Consider the following 26,263-nt stretch of genomic DNA (forward strand, 5'->3'; position numbering starts at 1 on the left):
GCCTTAAGTCAGTGATGCCAAGTAGCTWAAGTACAGAGAGGCAAAACTTTATTAGCTCCCACCCTGCTCATCACTTTGTTTTGCAGCATTTAAAGAGGCAGGAGCAGTATTTAACATATTAGAGTGAGTTTTAGAAGCAGCCATATTAATTGGTACATTAATTTTGCCYTATTAGCTGTAATTGGTAGGAAAGCGATTCTTCCCCGGTGAATGTCGTAATTTGCGTTTTAAATTTTTAATAAACCCACGATGGCGCCGCAGGTGCCGACAGGAGGGTGCAGGGGCCGTGTCCGTGCCGTGTCCRTGCCGTGGTGCTATGTCCATGTCGTGTCCATGCCGTGGTGCTGTGTCCATCTTGTGTCCATGCTGTGGTGGTGCTGTGTCCGTGCYGTGTCCATRCCGTGGTTCTGTGTTTGTGCCATGGTGCCGTGTCCATGCCATGTCCATGCCACAAGGATGCCGTGTCCATGCCGTGGTTCTGTGTCCATGGCATGGTGCCATGTCTGGTGCTGGGCTCCACATTTTGTCCCCACATCCTCCTGCCGCCCACGTCCTTGCAGAGCTCTTGGCTGGACACGTGCACGGTGYCGGCAGCGAGAGCAGAGCCCACCCGGCCCCGCTCCGATGCAGCGCAGGGGGACGGGGGTTTCCAGCAGTGCCATAGGCTGCAGCCACGAGCAGGGCTCTGAACATGGCTATGGATACAGCCATGGGTATGGCTGTATGGATACGGCCGTGGGCACGACCGTGGACACGAACACAGCTACAAGCACCGTCACGACCCACATAGAGCCCCCTCGGAGCACATCCGTCACCACCGCAGCACCAGGGTCTCCCCATGGTCAGAGGCTTCTGAGAGAACCTGGGACAGGAGATGGTAGCCAAAACAGCAGGGGGTCCTCGGGGAGGCGCAGCCAGACCCCCCGCTCCCGGGATCGCTGCCTCCCTCGGGAGCATCACTCAGAGCAGGGGCCGCCGTGTGTCCCCCTGCGTGTGGGGTCTGCACTCACGTCGGCCGACAGCCGCAGCATGGGTACTGACAGCCCTGCACGCGCAGCCCGTCCTTGCCTCTGCCAAGCAACGTTTCCTATGGAAGGAGCTGGATTTCTGGTGGGAAGAAACAATTCTGCCCAAGACTGAGAGCTTTTTAGAATAAATGGCAGACACGGTGATGGAGATGTTGCACGGAGACTTAATGCTGGTCACATCCCCCTTCTCTGCTAGTAAGTCAAGGATGTGTCTTTGCTATTGTGTTTGGTGACTCATCTTTCAAACAATCATCTCAGAGGGAGTTTTGTGCCAAGATGAGGAAATGGCAGAATCCCAGGAGTGCTCCGGTGTCCTTCTCCATGCAAACCCAGCGTGGAGGCAGCGCAGCTCTGTGTGGCCRGCTTGGGTGACAGGTAAGGACATGGGCTTGGTCATGGTCATGGGCACTTGTAGGGCAGGATGGAGAGCAGAGACAGGAATTCTGGGTGTGTGCACCCAGAAATGTGTGCACTGCAGCGTCGTGRTGCATCCACCTGCAGCGGGACCGGAGCTGCAACTGCCGTGAGCATCTGAGCAGCACCTGGAGGAGATTTCCCGCATCCTAGGAGCACAATATGCAGATGAGCTGAGTAAACGAAGCTCCATGTGCTAATTAATTCAGCAGACTCACTGTTCCGTAACATAGAGCCTGCACAAGGAGGATGTGCTGGGATTAGCTTCCTGGGCAAAACATTTCCCTGCTGCTTAACAGAGAGCTGCACAAACTCGTTAAGGGCTCTGCTTGTGCACCAGCCGCCCGGAGCAGGGAGCAGCTCCAGAGCAGTGGGATCCCCAGGGCTCGGGCAGGTGTCCTGGCGGCCGTGGTGCTGAGAACTGCCCAAACTCGCTGCTTCGAGCAGGAGGGCAGCAGTGGAGGAGGCGCTGCTGATGTTGGTCCTGCCCTTCAGCCACGGCCACCTCTTGCACGAGGCAGCCCCAGAAATTTGCCTCTGCTTGGGACCAAACCCGCCACTTACCCCGGGGCCAGGAGACATTTGTCAAGTGCCTCCTGCCCTGGACGGAACCCTCATCCCATGGGATGATCCCAGGGTCATCCCGCAGCCCCACTGCCTATGTCCGCATCCTGCCCCATGTCTCCCTCCTCCCCATCCTGGTGCAGTGCCCGGTTATAGCAGCAATTCCTGCATGCAGGGGATGGCTCTGCAGAACCTGCGGGATGAGCATCCTCATGGGAGCTGCACGGACAAGTGCTCGTGTGCGGGGCTGCCTGGCCTCGTGCTGCTCCTGGAAACTCCCAGAATATCCCCACTGGTGCTGGAAAGCAGTAATGAAGTGTGAAGTGCTCCTCCAGTTATTTATTCTGAATTCAGGTCTCTTACCTGGAGCCAGAAGAGTTTCTTAAAAGGCAGCAAGACCTTTCCAATCGGGTATTTTTCTAGTGAATGACTCATGGGGATCATTTCTGAAAGCGGGAAAAAGGGAGGGGGTGGGGAGAGAAGCAGAGAGCGTCCCGAAAGCCAGGGAAGAGTGAGAGCACTGGTTTGCTTGGATGCTCTGGATGCTGCACCTGTAGCACGGAGCAGTGTGATGCATTCCCGCTGGAAAAGGGAGTTTATTCGTGCTGACAATGTGACAACAGGCTGGGGTGTTTTTGCAGCCTGAGCATCCCAGTAATTCCTGTGGTGCCTCTCCTGAGGCTTCGGGATTAGGGACAAACTCTCTTTGCTCCCCGGAAGCAGGTGACTGGAGCTCCTGCCTGCTGCTCTGGTTTCCCTGGCTGAYGGTGGGTGCCGGAGCATCCGTGCTGCCCACGGGATGGGGAGGAGCAGCAACTGCAGTGCTCCTAATCCCTGTGTTATCCCTAGCCAAAGGGCTCTGCTTGGAACCTGGCATCAGCCTGCACAGAACATGTTGCTTCTTTGTGGTACCTCGTCAATCTGCCTTGCAAGACATCCTGGAGGATGTGACCTTGGAAGGCAGGCGGGATATCGACCCTGCATAATAATGGCAGCTCAGCATCAGTGGCAGCCTGTTGGACTCAGAGTAGTTAATAAATAATGAGGATGTCAAAGATAACAGCAGGAAAGTGGGAGCAGGGAACGACTTTGCAGCCAGCTTCCCGACAGCCTCCTGGCAATGTGCAATTAGAAGCCAGAGCTTTTAGAAGTCCATAGGAGCAGGGTGCTGGTCCCGCGACGGACCCAGTGCTGCACAGGGATGGGAGACTGGTGGGTCTGGAGATGCCCTGCAGCTGTGGGGAGAAGATGAAATGGGGGCTGCAAGTCTGCTGGCAGCACCTTGCACCAGGGAAGAAGCTGCATGGGACCAGGGCTGCACYGAGACCAGGGCTGCATGGGACCAGGGCTGCATGGGACCAGGRCTGCACCAGGACCAGGGCTGCATAGGACCAGGGCTGCACTGGGACCAGGGTTGCACCGGGACCAGGGCTGCATGGGAGCCAGGGACACCCCCGGACCAGGGCTGCACCAGGGCAGCACCGGGACCAGGGCAGCACCGGGACCAGGGCAGCATCGGGACAAGGATCCACCAGAATAAGGATGCACCGGGACATGGGCAGCTCCAGGCCAGGTCCCCCTGTGCCACGAGGTTGGTCCCACAGCACAAACTGCTCCGGACCTGCCTGCTCGGCTCGTCCCTGCCCAGTCCRTGCAGGAAAACCAGGAGCCTCAAGGCTGGGAATGCCGGGAGCCTCAAGGCCAGCTCCTCTGGGCCGAAATAGGCAGAGAATTGTTTCAAGGGCTGGCTCGCCTTCTAGCATAATTCAAGCATTAGAAATCTGACTGAATCTCAGACGTAACTGATCTTCTGATGACTTTTTAAACATCTGGTGAGAGAGGGCTGCTTTCTGACCAGCAAAATCTACACCAAAACCATCTTGATTTGCACTATAAGTRTTCCATCCTTGTTTGGTAAATATACCCAGTGTTAACGGTGCTTAATGGTGCCTGTAATTGGTGTCTAAAGTTATTTAAAAGTAAATTTACTAGAAAATAATTAGCAATTTTATAGTTCACTACTTCCTAATTTTGTTGATAAAAGTTTTTCAGTGATTTTATCAGATGACACAGTAAAGCTGAGCTATGAAATAGCTTTTCTCAAACAGGCAGAGTATTCTGCAGATGAACTAAAATGAAAACGTTTTCCCCCCAATTTCTCTGCCTGGCAGCCAGCCCTCTCCTGCCCTGGTGCAGTGATTTATCCATCAGAGCCGGCGGCAATTCCCTGGCACAGGTCGAGCTTTGCCTCCTGCGGCCTTGGGACTCTGGATTGAGCCATGACGGGGAATATCCCCATCCCCATCCTTGTCCCCAGCACCATCTGGGGACATCCCCATTCCCATCCCTGTTTCCAGCCTGTCCCCATTCCCATCCTCATTTCCATTCTATCCCCACCCTCACCTCTATCCCCACTCCTGCCCCTTCCCATGTTCCCATTGTGACCCCCATCCCAATCCCTGTCCCCATCCCGTCCCATGTGTGGAGGCTGCAGACTGGCTGCATTGCAGGTCCCTCTGGCCGCTCTGCTGGAGTGACGCTGTAAGGGGCCATTCCAAGGGGCCATTCCCAAAGGGCTGCTCCGGCTGGAGGAGCCGCCACATGGGAATGTCGGGAGGAGCCGGTGGCGGCTGTGCCCACGGCCCTGGGCAGTGACAGGGCAGCGCGGATGGGGCCGTCAGGGATCGCGCTGCTCCAGCCGGCTCCACGCCACGCGCACCAGCTCCCCGGAGCAATGAATCACCCAGGCTGCGTGTAAAATTAAATATAATTTATGCTTTGCTAATTGAAATCAAATACAAAATTCAATTTCCTGTGCATTGTAACGCTGACATTTGATTCAGTTAAAAAAAGCGCCGCTATCCCGAGTGCCTGTGTTTGTCCCCGCGTTCTCCTCCCCGCCACGTCCCGCGGGAAGGGGCCGGCTCCCACCCAGCAGAGCCTCTGCCCGTGCGGGAGGTGCCGGCACCGCCTTGGTCACCCCGGACATCCCAGAGGTGCAGGAGCACAGGCCCTGGAGTGGCGTCATCCCATGGGCTCTGGTGCGGCACTGAAGTGGGATGCGGGAGGACAGATCCACGGCGCCCTGGCCCACCGGGTCCATCGCCCCGGCTTCGCTCGGGAGAGGAAAGGCGGCTGCAGCCACCCAGGGAGCTACTCGGATCGCAGTGCTTATGTAGCTCCTGGGCTCGTGGCACTGGCAGAGCTGCTTCCCAGCACGAGCAACACTGCTCCATGGGACCTGGGGACCCACTGCTTGGTCGCAGCATCCATGTTCCATGCAGTGCTGCAGCAGTGGAGATTTCTTGCCACCATAATGGAACGGACTAGCAGCTCCCTACGGGAATCCCGTGCTGTCCCACAGGAGCCCTGGCTCCACGCTCGGGGCTTTCTGTAACGGATGCGGACAAGCGCTGCCTGCTCTGCACCGAGTGGCGGCAGCTCCCGGCGCTGTCGCTGCCGGGCTTGGCACTCCCTGTGCRGCTCCCACCAGGAGCCACGAACGTGGCTGCTTGGTCACATCATGGCTTGCGCGGAGCAGGACCCATGCGGAGTAACCAGCCCATCCTGGTGCTGCAGCCAGGACCAAGGCTGCTTCCAACACCCGCCACGAGCGCCAGCGTCCCGGCATGTTGGCACCAGCACAGACCCAGGGACATCCCTGTCCCGGGCCAGAGCCTGCATGGGGGGCACCCGAGGATGTTTGGGGACAGGGATTTCCAGAGGAGCAGGGAGGCTCCGGTTCTCATCTCACTGCACATCCCAGTACCTGGGGACCTGCTCTCCCCCGGCCAGTGGCACTCAGTGCGAGCACCGCCAGGGCCCAGCTTTGCTGTGGCACTTGGTTAACGCTAGTTTTAGTGCAACAAATGGAGCGTCTGGTGCAAATGAAGTGTCTGTACATGGTGCTTTGCAGCGTAACTGGCTTTATTCCTTGCGCGCACGGACGCGCTGTGCGCACGGGATGCGCCCGAGGCTGCTGCGCAGCAGGACTGGAAGGATCTCATCCGCGAGCTCCTGTGGCTGCGCTGGGGTCCCGGGCCCTGTTGCGCAGCTGGGGCAGCTGCACAGGCCAGTCGCACCGGCCACCCGGGAAGGTCCCTTCGGAGCCTCCCGCTCCCGTGGCACCTCCCTTGGGCGCCTCCTCCCGCCCATTCCCATTCCTCTTCCCTGATCCGTGACTGCCGCAGAGCCTGGCCCGGCGCCAGGCCCGGAGCTKGACACGCCACCCGGCTCCACGGCCGCCCGCATCCCGGTCTCGCACGCGGAGCTGGCAGCCCCGGCTCCTCCGCGCCCCTGGCAGCGGCTCCTGGAGCAGCAGGAAGAGCCTTCCCTGCTGCCACAGCTCTACTGGTCGCCTTCCTCCTGCTCCCACTGGAAATCCTGGCCGGTCATTTGGTAGAACATGACGTTGAAGGGTTTGTAAAACTTCCGCAGTCTGTGGATGACATCGGGGTCTATTTTGGGGTGAGTTCGGCCCTTGGACTTGCCCAAGCACCGGGGCGCACTGCTGTCCTCCGGCTTCTTTAGGCAGGGGAACCCCTTGGTCTTATTAAAATAAAAGTGCTTCTCTGTCACAATCCTCTTGAGGCCCAGGAAGTCCTGCACCTTGGCCATCTCCCCGGCCGGGTCCGTGATGAGCCTCTCACCACTGACAAACAGGATCTGGGAGAGGGGGAAGTACTGGAGCCAGTTCTCCAGGTGCAGGGCATAGATCCCAATGCGGATGGCGCTCCAGGAGGCGTCGATGAGCCCCAGGGTCCGGTTCTTGAAGGCGAGCACCTCGAAGGTGGGGATCTCCGGCTTCTTGGAGAGCGTCTGCGTGTAGTCGGAGATGGCCCTGGTCACTGGGTTGCGCACCACCACGATGAGCTTGGTGTCCTTGGCCATGGAATGGATGCGCTTGGGGGCCTCGTTGGTCACAAAGTAGCTGGGCGTCTTCTCCATGGTGATCTGCCCCTCCAGGGTCTTGGGCATGACGCTCCTGCGGGGAGAGCAGAGGTTAGCGGGGCCGGGGCCGGCAGCGGGAGCTCACGGCGCCGCTGGCTCCGTGCGACCGTGGCGCCTTCCGCTGCTCAATTAAGTCTATTCACTCCAGAGCCTTGTAGCAGAGTGCTGCAGTTAGGATTACACAAGACCTTTTTGTTATGATGACATGCTTTTAAATGTCTCGACTAATAAAACTTAATACAGAATAAGATCCCTTGCTTCTAGTACAATAATTAAATTTATTTACTATCTTGTGTGCGAGAAAGAATGACTTTTCTTTTATCTCTAATTCACATGCTCTGTCAATAATTAATTGCTGCTGGGTTTCGAGCTTCCTGTGCAAGCACTTTTATTAGCCAAAAGGAATTTGCCTCCTGGATAAATTAGCGTGTAGCAAGACTTTCCTAGATAGCATATTACCATATTGTAAAATGAAACTGCAGCCAAGATAGCGTTTATATCTACGCAAATGGAGAGGTAAGTGCTTTTCCCAGCTGCCCTCAGGTGAAGGCAATGGCAGCAGCCTAGCRGGTGCACGGTGACGTCCCTGCCAGCGCCGGCGTCACCGGGGCGCGCGGTGCCGGCAGCTCTGGCACCCCGGGATGCCGCCCTCGCGCCCTCCCACTGCAGGGAGCTGCCCCAGGGCTCGTGTCCTCGCGGGAYGGGGTCCTCCCCTTCCCTGCTGTGCGCTACAGAGCCAGGCTTGGGCTGCGCACGTGGCCGAGCTCCACGGAAGGTGAACGTTGAGCAGGAACGTTGGGGAACGTGGCTGCTGCTGCAGCACCGGCAGCGGCGACATTCCCTGGGGAGCGGGATCCTCCYGAGCCCTGGGGCGCAGGAGCCACCGGGCGCTCTGCTCCGCTCTGCACTGCGCAGGGAAGGCTCCCGGCTCCGCATGCCCCGCGATGCCGCCCGTCCCTCTGTCTGTCCCACGGCTCCAGACGAGGGCAGCTCCGAGCCCGGGCCGGACAAACCTGCTGCACTAATTGCTCTTCACTGCTGTCTTCAGACAAGCTCTTTATTTTCAAAGCCTACATTTTATAAATTTGTGAATTTGCACGTTGCCAACAGCGCCTTGCGGTTTATTTAAATCCAGATTATCTTGTTTATTCCTTCAGTCACAGCTGTCACTTATCTCTGTGTAGGCAGCTTGCTGGCCATGCAGCAGCTCTCCTGCAGTCCCGCTCACAGCACCACCGGGAGCCGCATCCTCACATTCCCACCAGCAGCCGCCGGGAGCCAGAGCGGCGGAGGGGCTGGAGCGGCCGCGGCCGGGCCAGCGCAGGGAGCTGCTCCGGTCCCCAGGAGCGAGGAGCTGCCCCGTTATTAGTGCATCCCGCTGTAATTGCTGGAGCTGTCAGCTGTGACCGCCTAATCCGGCAGCGGGCRGCGTCCACGGGGAGAACTGCGCTGCAGCTGGAGGCTGCAATGTGCATTAAAAGCAGAAGCTATTTGCTGTAAGCCCCCAAGTCAAATCTCTTGTTGAATTTGTTCAAACATAAATTTACAGCTGAATTTACATAGGTTTAATGTTTTATAATCTTTTTGGTCTGTGAATCTAYATTCAAGACTGAGTGCATTAGCTTAGAAATATTGTGCTTAACGCTGAAAATAATTTTAATCTCTCCAAAGTCCAATCCTTTGCACATCACTAAACCTCAGCATCCAATCCCTTCTAATAAGGGACACGAGGTGCATCTGCCACTGCCTAATACATTGACACTGTTCTCATTCAAATGATGTGTGTGTATGCTTCAAAAATCATTAAACAAATTGCAAATAACTTCAGAAAAGGCCTTGGTTACTCCTGGGTTTCCGTTTGAAAGAAATGGAAAGAGACCATGGCCCACAGCTCGGCTTGCGCGCTCCCCTATCCTGTGGTGTTCCCTGCACTCCTGCTGCGCCTTCCCCTCTCCTGCTGCACACTCCTCTTTCCCGCTGCATGCTCCTGTCTCCTGTCRCACCCTTCCCTGCTGCTCCCCGCTCCTGCTCTGCGCTCTCCTCTTGCTGCAGGCTCCTCTCCTCCCGCACACTCCCCTTTCCTGCTGCGTGGGCTGCTGCATGCTCCGCTCTCCTGCTGCACGCTGCCCTTGCCTGTTGCACCCTTCCCTCCCCTGCATGCTGCCCTTCCCTGCTGCTCCCTTGAGCGTTCCCTTGTCCTGCAGTGCACTCCCCAGCACAGTCCCCTTGCCTGCCATRTGATTCCTGGCACACTCCCCTCTCCTGTTGTGCACTTCCCTGCATGCTCCCCTTCCCTGCTGTGCACTCCCCTCTTCTGCTACCCGCTCTCCCCTTGCTGCAGGCTCCTCTCTTCGTGCACGCTCCCTTCTCCTGCTGCGTGCTTTGCTGCGTACTCCGCTCTCCTGCTGCACGCTCACTCTCCTGCTGTGCGTTCCACTGCATTCTCCCCTCTCCTGCAGTGCACCCCCCATGCGCTCCTCTCTCCTGCTGTGTGCTCCACTGCACACTGCCCATTCATGCTGCATGCTCCTCTCCCACAGGGCACTCCCTTGCATGCTCTGCTCTGCAGCACGCTCTCTTGCGTGCTCCGCTCTCTTGCAGACAGCTCACTTGCACACTGCCCTCCCTTGCAGCACACTGCCCTGCACGCTGTGCCCTGCAGCACGCTCGCTTGCACATTGTGCCCTGCAGCACGCTCCCCTGCACGCTCCCCTCTCTTGCAGCGTGCTCCCTGCGTGTTCCCCTCTCCTGCAGCGAGTTCACTTGCACGCTCCCCTCTCCTGCAACGCGCTCCCTGCGCTCCCTCCGCCCAGGCCAGAGCCCTCYCTTCCCTCAGCCATGTCAGACGAGGATGGAGAACGGTCTCCTGTTGCCATAACAACGAAGGTGCTAACACCGTGTTGACTAACGGCAAGCCGATATGATCAGAGCGCAGCGCGGAGCTGCTATGGCAACCGGAATGCCGAGCGGGAATCGTGGCAATAGCCAAGTTCCCAAGGAGAACAGCCCGTGCTCGGGGGCTTGTGCCATGGGGCTCCCACCATGGGGCTCAGCCCTCGCTATGGGGCTCCCACTGTGGGGCTCAGCCCTCACCATGGGGCTCCCACCGAGGGGCTCGTGGCTGGGGCAGGAGGCTGCCAGCGGCGCTCCAGCCCTTCCTGGCAGCAGGGCAGGATGCCGCGGAGCACGGCCCACTCCTGACGGGAATCTCCACCCGGCACTGGGGATCCTGTGTGTGTTGGCTGGATAGGGCGCTACTCCAGTTTAGGGTGAAGCTCCCTGGGAGGCGCCGCTCCTCCCACCGATGCGCCGGAGCCGGGGGCAGCCAGCTGAGCCGCAGGCAGAAATATAAATGCACCCATTCCCAGGGCCACTGGCCGCGGCCCGGCGGGCAGGAGCGACGCTATCATCACGGCCAGGCTGCTAAGCGGATCCATTAAAGTCCTTTAGCGGCAGCAGCTACGGAGCCGCCGTTAATCCCGTGACGTGCGCAGGCGTCCCAGGCCTGGAGCCACTCCGAGGGGACAGCGGTCCCGCGTCAAGCTCGGCCTCGCTGCCCCGCGCTGCCGGCCCCAACGCGCTGCCGGCCCCGTCCTCGGGCCGGGGCAGGGACAGGACGGGATGGGCGCCTCTTCTGCCGCCTCCAGCTGGGGAGGCAGCGGCCGAACGTGCCACATCCATCCCTGCCGCCCGGCCCAGATGCCGAGCCAGGAGAACAGCTATTTACTGTGCGCCTGTGCTGATTATTTTGGGGATCAAACTCATTTATTATGCATGCAAAAATGATAATACCCTGGCATCTGAAATTCTTTTAGGCATACAATATCATTGTTATTCAAAATGTTTTTTTTTCTCCGTAATTGAATGGTTTACCTTATTATTACTTTATGTTAATGGCCCAGCATTTCCATTTTTCTATAGAATGCTTAATTGTAAACGAGGTGCAATCAGAGCTGGTGACGCTGTCTGCAATTGCCRGCATGGCAAAAGCAGCCGGCATCGAGGAAACAGAGCCCGGAGCGGCACTTACGGAGCCCCCAGAACTGCCCCGGCTGGGATGCGGCATTCTGCTCCTCACACAGTGACACCCGGGGCATTAACGCAGACAGAGTGCTATTTATATCGGTTTGTACATTTAATCAGGTTTTTTGCAGTTTTCAGCGGGATGAGAACTATATCYCTGTCCGAGGCATTCGGTTCAAATCAGCTGAGACAGAGAGTAATCAAGATTTATGATTCCCGTCCTGCCGCGGATCAGGCAGTTGCTGCAAGCGGCACTGAATGACGGCCCCGCTTTCCGTCGGGAAGCGGAGCCAGTGCAGGAAGGGGTGACACTGCTGGGCGGGAAGCCCATTCGAGYGGAGCCGCGCCGGGAGCCCAGGCCCATCCCGCGCCATTCCCAGCCCACGTGGGGCAGGCGCCGGCAGTGGGAGGAAGCTGATGTGGGAGGAAGCTGCTGCCGTTTGCATYGACCTCATCGTCCCGGCAAACGCGGCGCTCTCCGGTGTGCTCCAGCCCCGGTCCCGTTCGCGGTGCTGCCGTTCGCGCCAGGATGCGTGCGGGGTTCAAGGAGGTGGGAAAACAGGCGGGTTCCTGTGCAGTCAATAGAGCAAACAGCTCCCGGGCTGCACAAACAGCGTCACCGGGACAGAGGAGCCCTGGGCAGCACCGCGCGTGCCGATTAGTGTAAATGCTAAACACAAACCAATTAACACTCTCTAAGACTGCTTATCTTGTGTCACTTAGTGCTAAAATAAAGCCTAACACTAAATACACATATTGATTTAGCCATTAAAAGTAGCATCACTCAAAATAGCTCATTTTATTATTGAGAAAAAATAGAGTCACCTTAGTCATCAGAACCAGGTGTACGTGGAGCAGTGACCCAATTGCCAAATTTGGACCTGGAGACAAGAGCAGCAGCGCTCGGGATGCTCCAGTGGGGCGGGAGAGGAGCGTGCGGTGGTGCTCGGATGCTCTGGTGCATCAGGAGAGGAGCGTGCGGTGGCGCTCGGATGCTCCAGTGTGCGGCGGGGACGGGGATGCGGGAGCGGGGGCAGCACCAGGCGCGGGGGCAGCATCGTGTCCTGCCCYGGGCCAATCGCACACCGTTAATAGGACCTGAGGCTGCAGCTGTCACCGTACCATGGGACAGCAGCGCTCATCAGCCAAAAATGGCTCTGTTAAGCTGTTGGGAGGCAAGGATTAAAAATACATCTCCCAGAATTTAATATTCTGCCAGTCAGCTCCTTTTTGTAGGTGGAATCTATTAAAAAAATTAACCTCCAGCTAAAATGCTGAAGTATTTTTTACATTTAGCAGCTTGCTTCAAGCCAGAAACGTGCAATAACTGCGCAGGAGATGCAGTCGGGTGCCTGCACCCCAGGCCGGCCCGTGGCAAGGGTGGCCACAGAGGGAGCCGCTCGGACGCGTCTGCTCCAGCCTCACATTCCCAGCAAAACTGGGACATTCCCGACACAGCCCAACCAGAGGACAAAGCAGAGCAGAGCCAGTCACCGGGCTGGTGAGCACCAGGGCAGGAGGGGACGCATGAGGAAATTTCATCTCACCCAAGTCTCCCCCCGGAGATACTCAGCTTGCTGCGAGACGGAGAAGGAACGGCTTGGCAATGCATTCCTCTCAATAAAAATTAATGCTTTAACAAGAAGCCAAACAGCTACAGCTAATGTACTTCTGAATGAGATCTAAATTTTATTCATAAGCATCAGTGTCAGGACTAAAATAACATTTTTATGGACACTATGAGCATAAACAGCTCTGCTGATTCAAAAACAGAAACTGCACTTCTGAATGAATCAACCCATTCATTTGGAACAAAAGCATCATTTTAAATACATGCCTCAAATACAAGTGGAAGCCGGAGACAATATTCTCCTTGTGAGCTGCTTCCAAGGAGCGCGGCGGGAAGGGGAGGGCGAAGAGGTGCCCAGGACTGGGCGGGAGTCCCGGGATGCACCGGGCAGGGAGGCCGCTTGGGACCCGCTCCGGACACGGAATTAGGAGGAAGTTACCGAGGGACCAGCCATGCTCCGAGCGGTACCRCTCTCCAACAGGGAATTTCTAGAAGCTTCGTTTGGATTTGGTGCCAACACTGATAATGCCCTGATAGCCATTTCTACACCAACAAAGCAGTTACAGATGCTTCAAAGGCACAAGTTAAAAATAGTCACAGCTCTGGAAAATGTGGAGAGCCTTAGAGCAACTAACTGATAAAAGATTGGWAGCAAAATTCATCTTGGAGAGCACACTCCTTATTATTGTCAGCGAAGCCAGCGGGTGTCCGAGGACACTCCGACATCAGGAAACATTTCAGACACACGGGACAGGGCCAGACAATCACGGGACTCTGGAGCCAGGGCCTTTTGTGTCTGGCATCCCCGAACACCGAGAGGTGGAGGTTTGCAGGGACAAGATGGGAGTGCGGATGGGCGGGCATTGCCTTGGCACAGGACAGGGCACCATGTGCCAAGGGCTCATGAACTAGCTCCCAGTGCCTCCGAGCAGCTCCCATTGCCTCCCAGTAGCTGCCAGTGCCTCCCGGGAGTTTCCAGTGCCTCCCAGCAGCTCCCAACACCTCCCAGAAGCTCCCAGCACCTCCCAAAAGCTCCCAGTGCCTCCCAGGAGCTCCCAGTGCCTCCCAACAGCTCCCAGTGCCTCCCAGCAGCTCCCAGCAGCTCCCAGCACCTCCCAGCAGCTCCCAGTGCCTCCCAGCAGCTCCCAGCACCTCCCAACAGCTCCCAGTGCCTCCCAGCAGCTCCCAGTCACTCCCAGCAGAGCAGCAGGCACATCCCGGGGTTCCGATGATCCAGGGCAGCTCTGTTGCTCACAGAGCTGCTCTGAGCTGCTGCCATTCGGCTTCCTGCAACAGGGCAATATATCTGCAGCCACAAATGAAAGATCAATATTTATTTAACACACACACTACCCTTTGGAGGCCCTTAATTGTAAATTAATCATCATTAACTGACAGTAATTGAAGAGGCTGAAGGCTCCAGTCCTGGTTTTCCCCGGCAGCAGTGACCTGGAGAGGCCGCAGGAGGGGAGCAGGGACGAGASCAGCCGGTGCCCCTCGTTGGCAGCTGGGAATGGGATGGACACAGGGACGGGAGCCACCAGGGAATAGGGATGGGGACAGGAGCCACCATGGCTGCAGGGAACGGGGATGGGGACAGGAGCCATCACGGATGCGGAATCAGGGATGGGGATGGGACAGGAGCCGTAGGGAGCAGGGATGCTCGTGCTCCTGTGCATGGATTGGCGAGGACGTCCAAGGGTGCAGCAGATTGGAGCAGCCCTCCAGCTGCCAGGGCGCGTTCCCGCTGCGCAGGCTCCCAGGAAAAGGCCATGTTCCCTGGCAAAGTCCTCCCTGAGCAGCTGCACCAGAGCTGGGCAAGCCCAGGTGCCAGGTGGGGGCTCGGGSGATCCCTGCCTTCCCATCGGCCTCCCTAAAAACCGCATCTCTCCGGGTGCAGAGGAGCCATCGGGAGGAACGGGGCTGCAAGGACAGCAGGGCACCAAGTGCTTGGGGTTGGATGCGGGGGGTGGGATGCGGGGGGTGGGATACGGGGGGCAGGATGCAGGGGGCGGGATGAGGGGGGCAGGATGCAGGGTCGGGATGCAGGGTTGGGATGCAGGGGGAGCGGGATGCAGGGTTGGGATGCAGGGGGCAGGATGCAGGGGCAGGATGCAGGGTCGGGATGCAGGGTTGGGATGCAGGGGGAGCGGGATGCAGGGTTGGGATGCAGGGGGCAGGATGCAGGCGCAGGATGCAGGGTTGGGATGCAGGGTTGGGGTGCAGGGGGAGCGGGATGCAGGGTTGGGATGCAGGGGGCAGGATGCAGGGGCAGGATGTAGGGTCGGGATGCAGGAGAGTGGAATACAGGGTTCATCCAGGGCCCTCCATCCCGCGGCTGCTCCTGCCGCTGGAGCAGCGCTCTGGCTGCACGCACTCCAAGTCTGGCTGCACCGCGTCCCGCTGCCCCGTCCTCCCCTGGAGAAGGGGTGGGAGACAGACAGGGAAAGCRGTTTCAGTGGCGGCACAAGGAGGAGACCTGGGTTCTTTGCTCACTGTCTCCTTGCCTCTGTGGGCACCTGCCAGGACACCCCGGAGCTGCTCCCGCTGCAGGAGTGGGCRCCTCCGCGCAGGAAGCTCCTGAGCCCATTGCAGTGAGGGACGGCCTGCAAGCTCCGCACAACATGACACCCYGCGCAGCCCTTGGGGACAAGGGTGTCACCAGGGGCCGCTGCCACCCCGGCCCCGCTGCACAACCTCTGCAAGGCCGGTTAGCCCTGGGCCGGTCAGCTGCCCCAAGCAGGGCGATCACCCAACTGCCTGCAGCCTTCCCAGGATGCTCCCGGCTGCCGGCGCGCACGGAGCATCGCCCGCGTCCAGACGCAGCTCCGGCCTCAGCTCCGTGCGCAGAGCCGCCCGTTCCCAGCGGCGGAGCCCGCGCCACACCAGGCCGTGCCAGAAATCCTCCACTGGAAAAATCTCCATAAAACATAAAATAAGAAAGTTCCACTGTAATCCTATTAATGCATCTCCACACGAGCTGGTATCTCCTGAAGAACACTTCCCATTAAAGAAATCAATTTGGTATTCGACTTTCTTCCTGTGGTGCATATTGAAGTGGGATTTGACAATGATGGAAAACAGATTTGTGTTAAATACTGCCAATAACGTCTCATAGCTCAAGGTTACAGCTCCTCACAAGCGACAGCTGCTCGCAGCCTCGCGCTTGGAAAACACTGCGCCCCACTACCAATTACTGCAGTTATTGGGTTTGAAGCAAACTGCACATCCCAACTCCAGGCCGTGCGCTTATTTGAGCTCTTCCCCATGGCTGCTTCACTTCATCCCGGGTTTCTGAGGCAGCTCTGCAAACCGGGCTGTTTGACAGCACAGCACGGATGGCATTGCACGGCACAACATGGCACGGCACGGCATGGCATGGCATGGCATGGCATGGCAYRGCATGGGGTGCAGCAAGGTGCTCGCTGGCCATGTCCTCATGCTCCGGTCTGATCCGAGCTCTGGCTCCGGCGGGCTTGCAGCGGGCAGGTGACTTATCCCATCTCTTCTGTTCAGCTCAAGCTGTTCAGGCACAAATTGGAGGTTTGGAGACACTGGTTTAGTTGGGAATTTCAAGCAACTTTCTCATTTCTCCCATTCCTCAGAAGCATGCAGCAAAGCAGTTGTTTTGTGTCCCAAATCCTACCTTTGATGTCCAACAAAAGCTTCCTTTTCTTTGACAAACAGAAACTAGCTGTTAATGGAGCCATTTCATCTGCTCTTAGGAAAGCAGGGTTGTCATTGCAGGGGTTGGAGACCTGTCCCAGCAGCGCTTCATTTGGCGATTCATTTGCTGGGCGGCACCATGGGGCTGGTCACCACAGCACTGCCAGGGATGGGACGGGAGGGGACCCTCGGGGATGAGCATGGAGCGCTAGTCTTGGCACACGACGCACAACCGGTGTCTGCGGCGGAGGCTCTTCCACATGCTGGGGAGCCAAACCAGAGCCAAACCTCGAGGTCGGCTGCAAACACAATTCAGCGGCGGGTTTGTGCATAGGGAGCGAGCGCGAGGTGCGTGTGCTGAGGTGGCTGCGAGCGGGAACCCCTCMTCCGCAGGCAGTTCCCCAGAGGATTATTTAACATGTCAGCAAAGCCAYGCGAAGCCCTGTCCTATTTATGGGGTGTTTTTGCAGCGGCGCTGCCGGGGAGCTGTGAGTCACCCCGGGCATCACCCTGCCTGGGGCCGGCAGCAGTCGGGCAAGCGCCGCGAGGCCACGAGCCGCCYGCCAAGCCGGGCACAGCACCTGAGTGCTTGCAGAACAACGAGATTTATGGGTCCTACAGAAGCTGGAAGAATAATGAATATTCCTGGCTTCCACCTATTAGCACTTTATTAAGCAATTACGGTTATACAGACCCTGCTCCTATACAAAGCACTCCTGCATCATTGGGAACAGCCTGCAAATATTCTGGAGGCATAAACAGAGCAATTAATCAGGGCGGTACGCGAGGCTGCAAAGGAGGAAATTGCCATAAGGAAAACACAGAGTGGGGTGGGGGAAGTTTCTCTGAGRGCAACAGAGGGGCTGCAGCGAGTCCTGGGAACTACCTGTCTCCCGGGATGAAAAACAGCCCCACAGATTGTATTGCTCTTTGCACACAATTCTGCAATCCCAGAGTGGGTCAACTACAAACAGCAGCTCCCATTCTGCACCRGAGCCCGTTCCTGCTCCACAACAGAGCCCATTCCCATTCCACACCAGAGCCTGTTCTATGTCACAGCTGCTGCAGGAGCACTAGGTGCCAGCCAGTCTTGGAAAGAGCAAAACCTGGGAGGAACAAAATCATCACAAGTCAAAAGCCAAGCTTTTTTCTAGCAGCTTTGTCAGACACTTGGGCACCTGATGCTGAGTGCATCAGCACTGGTATCACTGGTGTCACCAGTGTCAACATTGTCACCAGCATCACTGGTGCCACCAGCCCTCCTGGGGGCCCTGCAGACCATGTGGCCTCACCATGAGCCTCCTGGTTCATGCTGCAGGTCGGAGCATCCTGGTCCCAGGGAACAAACGCTCCCTGCCTCCGGGTGCCCTCTATCAGCAGGAACCTGGCACGGAGGGTGCGATGGCCGGGGTGTCACGGTTGCCTGCATGTTGCACTTGCAGGACGCGGCCCCGCTCGCATTGACAGATCATTTGCTCCGTGCGTCCTGCAAACAGATGTCTCTGCGCGACAGAGCGGCCACCCGCATGCTAAAGCAGCGCGCTCCTGGTGCAGAGCAGACCTTACGTGTGTTCCCAGAGTTAATCTTTAAAGACTTTGAAAGCAATCGATAACCGGTGCATGCAGAGCAGGCTGCAGGTGGTGGCCCCGACCCAGCCGGGCTGCAGCCCCRCACGTGCCCCAGTCCCGACGGGTACATGATGTTCTGCAGCGCTGGACACTCAGCAGCGCCGCCCGGCCCGTGGGGTGGCACCACTGGCCTGGGCACCCCAAGGCCCGCCCGGCGCACAGCACGGCGCATGGCCAAGAGCGCAGGGCTGCTCAGCTGCCTCCGCGCAAGCGCTTGGCGCGGAGCAGGGTGCTCGGTGCCAGGGAAGCCGCTCCGCTGCGCTTGGCAGCCAGCGCTGCCGGGAAGCGCTGCGGTGGGGACAGCGCGTGCTGAGGGAAGCGCGGCTCTTCCCGGGGACCGTATGGCGCCGCGCGGTCCCTCCCGGACTCCTGCAGAGGCAGATGCCTTTCCGAACACGCTGGCAGTGACTCACGCTGGGCTGGCAGAGCTTGCGGAGCAGCCGGAGCARCCGGGAGGAGCCCGCGCTGCTCCGCTCCCCAGGGAGGAGGCGGCTCCATCCATGCAGCCCCAGGACCCTTCCCGATGGAGCAGCCCCTCATCCTGCTCCATCATGCGTGCATCCTGCTCGCAGCCCCCGGGTGATGGGCACCACAGTGTCCCCGAGGCTGCCTGCCCTGCCCTGCTTATCCAGGCCCGTGTCCCCACACGGCAAGCCCCGAGGCATGGATGTCAGCCCAGCAGGGCCGCGGGAGCCCTAGGACATCCCTAGGACAGCTCGTGCACGGTGCCGGGAGCGGGATGCATCCTGGAGGGACTCCCCACGTGCAGCTGGTGGGTCTGGTGAGTGGTGCCCGGAGGCAGCGGTGCCGGCTGYTCCGCCGCCCTGGGCTGCCCAAACACCCGGAGCTTGCGCTTATCACAGCAAGGCTCATCCGAGCACGGCGCRGCAGCGGGGCCTGCGCTTGGCCGCCACGACCCTGGCAACCTTGGCTGCCGTGACTTGCAGCCTGCCAAAGCGCCGCATTTAGCATTTATTAAGGAGAGCCATTATCATTTGAAAAACATTCCCGACTTTGTCGGGTTTATCCTTGCCTGACTCCACCGAGCTCCAGCTCACTCAGGCTTTTCTCTCCTGCACACCCGGTTGCCACAATGCTGCCCAGTGYCTGCCTGGGCGCCAATTCCAGCTGGCGGCTGCAGGGCGATGCCGGGAAGCTCCCTGCAGACCTGCTGCATTTGTCTTTTCCCACTTTTTAAGTCTCAATTAATTAAGCCTTCAAATGTTGACTGTTGTTTTCCAATCTCTTCATTAAAGCAGTTGAAATCAAGTGTTCTGCCAACTAGGAAACTTTTTCCCCAAACATTTTAGATACTTAAAAATCTGTCRACCTCCTGCTGCTTCCTCTATTTGCAGGCGAGAGTAAAACACCCCCTCGGCCTGTTCCCCCCGCCAGGAATCCTGACTTCCCACAGGAGCGGCAGGGCGGCGATCCCAGGAGCTCACAGCAGGCCTGGGCTCTGCAGCGCCCGAGGCAGCTTTGACTTCATGCTCTCCAGCTCTCTCAACCTTCCCTGCGCCAGGAATCACCTGGGATCTCCGGTTCTGTCACTGCATCCTTGGCTCCTTCGCAGGCGCTTCCTGGACTGTGCTGCCGGAGCAGCCGCTTCCAGCGTGGCCGGAGCTTCCCGCTCGCTGCAGGTGGCTCCGAGCGGCAGGTGACAAACAGCTGCGTGAGCGCGGGCTGCGCGCACGTCTCTGCCTGAGCTGAGTTTTCACCCAGAACCACATCCCCATGAGTTATTATCAGTTTCATTAGATTAATGATTGCAGAACCACTAACAGCATAGCAGATGAGGCATTTATTTTTGCATTCGCGTACAGTAGCAACCAGTTGCATGGTTTTGCTTAAATCAGGAGCAGAGCCGGACTGCAGACTGACAGAGCAAGGCATGATTTCTTGTGGGCTTTAGCAGCACGGAGGCAGATTTATGATGCTTGAAGAGATACAGACTGGACTGGGAAATGGACAGAAATCTTCTCCGTCTGAGCGTGATGACACACAGAGCTTTAACCCCTCGCGTGCTCCCTTGCAGGTGGCACCAGGTTGATGGTGAATGCCCAAAAAACACTGGGATGAGAAAATGCAGTAGGAAATAAGCACCTGTCGTCCTTGCTTTGAGGGGAGAATTGCAGGACGTGGTGCTCTAACGTGCGCGGATAGAAAGTCACTCCAGGCTCGGGTGGCGCCGGAGGTGGCCCTGCCGGGTGCAGGGGGTGCACAGCGGTCCCKGGCGGGCTGCACCCCCTTGCACGGGCTCTGTTCCCCGGGCCCATTGCCAGCCTCTTCGGCAGGCCCATTGCCATCCTGGTGCTGGCAGATGTGTCCCCGAAGCAGCAGCTCTGCGGTGAGAAGATGCTGACAGAGCCGGCATGTTCTGTGCCTGCACAGCCTCAATCTTTCAGGGTTTTCTCCTTCGCTTGTGGCTGCCTAGAAGCYGCCGGGGCACCGGGAGCTGCCAGCAGGCACATCCGGCCCCAGCCCACGCTGGAGACACGGAGCGGCGCCGGGAAYGAGCCCGGCGCTCCCGGGAAGCTGCCGCCCACCAGCATCTGCTCCCACCGGAGCCCGGAGCGACCGCGGGGCCTTGGCCGCGGCTCCTCGGGAATGGAGGCTCTGGCACAAATCCTGGCACAAGCACAGAAACACTGAGCTAAGGAGAAGACAGAGATGGATTTGAGGGACCAGAGAGATTGAGCAGGGAAATAAGATGCCAAGATAAGCAATCTACGTGCAGGAGAGAAGCATTTTGACAAGGGCTAATATTTTATGCAGAGCAAATAACTCACTAGTAACAGATATGCACATTTAAAATGCAGTATTAGGAAGAAAACAGTGCTTTCCCAATTTCTTTTTAGAGGCTCTGACAAGCACGGTGTTTGCACCAGGCTCTAGGCCTTGCAATACAGTTCAACAGGCTCCTCTCTCCTGCCCCTCTCCTTCCTCTCCCAGCTCCAGTCCGCACAGACAAGAGGCTCTAGCCACAAGGCCACACGCAGCGACAAACCCACATCTCCARCCACGGACAGAGCTTTGCACCATATAAGATATTTCATTATTCAACTCTGGAATTTGGCAATGGACCAGAAGAGCGCGAGTTATCTTAAGCTTTGTAAAAGCAGAGATAAAGCATTAGCAGGAGATGGTTCTTAAGTCGAGGGTTAGAGACACACGGGGGGAAAGGGTCTCACGGGGTGCTGGCTTGGGGGGATAAGTGCTCGCTTAGGCGCCCGCCTGGGGAAACTGGAGCACACTGGCATTAAGCTACAGCTTACTACAAAACTACAGCAACCCAATTCGACCAAGCTCCTAAGAACATAAAAGCATCAAAAGGCAAAAATGCAAAAAAAAAAGGCAAAAAAAAAATGTGGTTGTTGATTAGGACAGTGGATGGGGACTAGTTGTGCCGCTCACTTGCAATGGTGCAGAAGCTGGACAGAATCTGAGATGTTTGGCAGGAAAGGTTGGGACGGTCAAGGTGGAGTCAAGGTGGAGCCGGTGACGCCGGAGCCGCCGCTCGGGGACCCCGTGTCCCAGCGGGGAGCAGTCAAGAGCCGGAGCTATTGAGCAGCAATGGCAAAGAACTGGGAAACAGCAAATGGGAAAGAGCAATGGCTTTTAAACAGGGAAAGTGTTCTGCATGGAGGAGGAGGACTGAGGAGGGAGGATTAGCCGTCTATAAATACTAGCAGCGCCGAGTTAAAAGGCTAATTAGAATAGCAAAAAGAAATACAGCGGCACATTTCAGAGACTATTTCCACTAACAAAGAGTTTTTCAAATCTGTTTGTAAGAGCGAATGTGAAAGAGAAAATTGGATCCCTATGAAACGATTGCAAGAATTGGAGGAGGTGGAAGGTAATGGCAGGTCTGCAGCGCCAGCCGGGCCCACTAACATCTTCATCTGCCGCAGAGGCAGCGAGGAGGACTCCATGCGGGAGGAAGGTGCTTTGGAGGGGACGGGCACGGAGGGGACGCCAGGGCCTCCCCCTGAACCAGCTGCAAGGGAGCAAGGTGATTCCTGGGATGCAGTGGACACGAGGAAACGCGTGATTCCGCTCTGCCCCAGGACATGYAGGACGGCCTCCGCTGGGAACCTCTGCCCGGAGCAGCCCCTGCAGCTGCTCTTTGTTGGGCAGGAGAGAAGAAATTGCCATGTCCTCTAATTACATGTTAAACACCAAGGAAATGCCCTACCTTTCATGGCACCTGCCATGTCCGGGGCGCTCATCGCCGCTCCACGTGGCGGGTCTGAGTGTGGCACCAGCCCGGGTGCTGCAAGGCCCCGCACGGCATCGCAGCGCAGCAGCACTGGGAATGCAGGAGCACAAGGAATGCATCAGCATCGGAAATGCAGGAGCACCGGGATTGCAGCAGCACCGGAGATGCAGCAGCACTGGGAATGCAGCAGTACGGGGAACGCAGCAGCATGAGGAATGCAGCAGCACTGGAGCGAGGTCCCGCAGGCCCCTCYGGCACCGGGCGCGCAGGGCTGGCCAGCAGCGTTTTATCGGGCTAAAAACCTGGCRTTTTGGCACATCACAAGAGGGAAGCCTAGGAGCGCTCCACTTCCTGGCCCCACCGCCATGGGGCTTTTTCCTCTCCAAACGCCCCYGGTGCCACCAGCACAAGCGCAGAGCAGCTTTGGACCACACGCAGTGCTGCTGCCTTCCATTATTTATTAGCAGATCAATTAGAATATTCTGTTTGCAGAAGAATATAATCCAATATGTACTTCAAGCACTAGCAACTAAATACATGCTTATTTAAAAATCAATCTAAAAGTCAAGGTTTCCTTTGTAAATCCTTACTACAGATTAAGAAAAAGCTTTGAGTGTTACCACCTGCTGAACGCGTCGTCTCAAGGAGACAGTTATACATTTTAAAACAGCTCAGATGGGAATTGATTGCAAAAGGCAAACAATTGCTCAAAAATCCCTGTGCGGAGGGGCCGTGCAGCCACTCTGGTGGCGGGGACAGTGGGGACATCGGGGACAGTGGGGACGGTGGGGACGGCTGCTCCGCTGTTGGGGACGCAGAGGACGGGCCCCGCCAGGGCTCGTGTGGCATCGGCGGCGCCGCAGTGTCCTCTCCACCGCCTTCCCAGCCTCACCGCCATGTATTATTTATTGACCCCACGGGTGACCTTGGTCCTGCGCCGCGGCGCTCGACGCTTCTCCGCACCCAAGTGACACGGAGAGACCCTGTTCTGGGCAAGGCGCCGCTGCCACCGCGTGTCCCCGTGGCCTTGCACCCGCAGGTGCCCCTGCCCCATCCCACAGAGATGGGGTGCACCGTGTCCCCCAGCGCCCCGGGCTGCTCCRTGTTCCCGTGGCCCCGGGGCCGACCTGCTGGCCGCCTCTTGTCCCATTCCCATTGGTGCCGCCRGGAGCGGGCAGGCCGCGCCAGCTCGCGTGCAGCCAGGCTCTCCTCCTTCCTCAAGCCCTTTCTTTTTCCTCTTTCCCTTTTAAATCTTATCTGCAGGTAAGGAGGGTGTTTGCAGGGATCAGAAGGTGACCTTTAGCGAGGCTGGCAGAGCCACACACGCCGCCCTGCAAGCTCACGCRCACTCCAGCATTAACGGAGCAACGCTCTGATCTCGCCGGCTTCAGTGGAAAAGTTTTTTTACAAAGATCTGTACCCAAAGGCCACGCACTGGGCTGAGAAAACTTTCTTAAAAAAAAAAAGAAAAAAAAAGGGAAAAAAAAAAGAAATCAGATTTAGGCACAGGCTGTCCTCCAGCTTCTAAGAAAATCATCATTAAAAACTTTGCAGGGATTTTGCTGTCTGTTAGCAGCTCCCAGGTTCTTGCCTRTTTCCTGGGGCTAAAAGATCCCTGAACATCCCCCATCTTCCACTTACCTAACTACAGTCACTAAATGCACCTCAGGAGAAGCGTCACAGCCGAGGAGGGGAACAAAGCAGTTGCAGGGATTAGAGCCCCTCTGCAGCCTGCAAACATACATGTGGGGACGGTGTCACAGACCTGGCTGGGGCTCAGCAAGAGCTGCGCTGGGGGCCAGGACCACAGTGGGAATTGCACCGCTCCGGTGCCATAACGGGAATTGCACTGCCCTGGTGTCACTCCAGCAATTGCACCACTCCAATGTCACAGCAGCAGTTGCACCGCTCTGGTGTCACATCAGCGGCTGCACCGTTCAGGGCTCACACTGGGAATTGCTCTGCCCTGGTGTCACCCAAGGAACTGCCACCGCCAGKCAGTGACGAAGGCCGGAGAGGCGCGGGGCGATCAGGCTGCGGGATCCGGGCAGCTCCGTCTGCACGGGCGCCGCTCGGCACTGGGAACGGATGCACGTGGGCGTGCGGCGCTCACGGCCGCCCTTAATCATTTCCGAGCCGCGTGTGGACACGGCAGCCGCAGCCGGCTCTGCTGCCAACTGTTCCACACAAGCAGCGCGGGAACATCCTGGTGCTGGAGCATCCCGCTGCCGGAGCATCCTGGTGCCAAGGCATCCCGATGCAGGAGGGAGGCACCGCAGCTCCCAGATCGCGGCCACCGCGTGCACGGAGCCCCGTGTGCCCTCTGCACGGCCATGCCCAGCACCGGGGCAGGAGCAGAGCGGTCAAAACGCCCTCTTGCTCCCTGCCCGACCGGGTTCCTCTATTTGCAGGCCCTATTTCCCAGAAGCGGAGGCTTTTATGAGTGGATCTGCTGCAGAACCTTGTTGTTATAGATTGCAAGTTCCGTAAAGGTCAGACAACACAACACAATTGAATCATATTAGCAAGCAGAGCGCCTTGGTATTTTACTAAGAAAACCCATAAAGCAGATTGTTTGTTGCAGAGAAACACATGTGGACCCGTAAAGGCGGCGTAATTGTCCCTGGATCAAACACAGGGTCACAGGGAACCCTTGCACAGGGAGGGCACCGCTGCAGTACGGTGCCCACGAGCCACAGCCAGGGAATAAACAGCTTCCAAGGGGGCTGTTGAGAGACAAATATTCGATATTTCATTTAATGTAGGGCCTGCAGCTCAGGGCTCATCTGGGGTGCCGCGGAGGGAGACACGTTTCACACTGCTATTAAGGAAATGCAGAATTGATTGCAAGAATGATTGAGGATTGCTAAAAAGACAACTCCCAGGCCAGCCATGACTCTCCTCCTCCTTTTTTTTTTTTTCTTTAATTTGTCTGTAATCCACTCTGACAAATCCTTTTATCACATTTATTTCCTTTCCAAGTTACAAGGGGGGTGATTAATTACCTAACTTTGCAGCCCTGGTTATCCTGCTGCAGGCTCCCATTTTTCTTCCTTTCCAAAGGCGTTTCCATCCCCCAAAGCCGTAATCCCTTTCCTGGCTTCCTCACTCGGCCGGCTGGTGCTCGCTAAGGAGCGCGACACGAGGACGCTTGCGTCCCACGCGGCTGCTGGCGGCCGGGCTGTCCCGGCGCCGGTGCCCCCAGCCCTGTCCCTCCGGACACGTCAGCACTGGAGYTGCGGCAGCTCCTCGGCACTCTGGGAATTCTCCTTTGGCTCCAGCTGRGATCTCCCATTGGAAAGGGAGCCTATCTAGGCCCTCTGTTCTAGACCACCCTCGTCACAGGGAGCAGAACAGCCTTTTTGAAGGATGCTGCAGTGCAGGAGCCGCGACCTTTCCTGGAGCAATGGGAGCCGGGCGCCCCATGACCATCCCTGCCCTCTGCCACATCCCAGCCAAGCACCGCCAAGGATGCACAAGGAAGCTGCATGAYTTCCATCTAGCTCCTCTTTCCCCTTGCCTTGCTCATCCAGGGCCCTGGCAGCRCCCATCCTGCTCCTTCCCAGTGCCCTGGTGCTGCCCACAGTGCACAGAAAGGCCCCGGAACTGGGCAGGTTTCACCCATCGCTTCCAACTGGCTCTGCAGACAGGGCCCCCACACCTGGTGTGAGCAGGAGATGCTGAAGTGCATGGAGACCAGAGGAAAGCAACAGCAGGGAGGGAACTGTTTTATTGCTAAAGCAGCAAACGGAGCTAATTGACTCTGCTGGAAAATACAGGGAGGGGAAGGGACGGATGCAGGACGGGCAAGAGGAAGCCTGAATATTCATGGGCCTAGAAACTGCAAACCTGGGAATGCAAAACACCTTCACAAACTGCCGCAGACAACATGACCACAGCGCTCAGGGACAAAGTCGGGACCGCCTGCATTTGCTATATAGGTATTTATATATTTTAAGTACTCGGGAGCAAGTGCTGTGCCCAGTACACTGTTTGCATGGGGTGCAGCAGCTCAGTGGCACAGGCAGCACTGGGACCTGCCGGCACTTGGAGCATGCGCTGCCATCAGCGACCCTTCGGTTTCAGTGGTGCTGGATATATTAGCGCAGGGGCTCCCACTTAATTAAGGCGGCACGCTTGTTCTTTATYGCAGCACTAAGCCAAATCAGCAAGAAACACCAGGGATATAAATCCCATTAA

General features: G+C 57.5%; 1 protein-coding gene across 1 annotated transcript in view; it reads right to left on the reverse strand.

Moving 5' to 3' along the window:
- Nucleotides 1-6,240: 6,240 nt before the first annotated feature.
- LOC112959774 (heparan sulfate glucosamine 3-O-sulfotransferase 4-like) overlaps nt 6,241-26,263 on the reverse strand; it is a 28,406-nt gene continuing 8,383 nt past the window's right edge. The window contains exon 3 of the mRNA XM_026053879.1: nt 6,241-6,990. Within this exon, the coding sequence (XP_025909664.1) occupies nt 6,354-6,990 (637 nt within the window). The 3' untranslated portion in view covers nt 6,241-6,353. The remainder of the gene's footprint in view (nt 6,991-26,263) is intronic.

This window comes from Nothoprocta perdicaria, unplaced genomic scaffold (genome assembly GCF_003342845.1).
Source record: "Nothoprocta perdicaria isolate Ctin4 unplaced genomic scaffold, notPer1 scaffold_12, whole genome shotgun sequence".
NCBI lineage: Eukaryota > Metazoa > Chordata > Aves > Tinamiformes > Tinamidae > Nothoprocta > Nothoprocta perdicaria.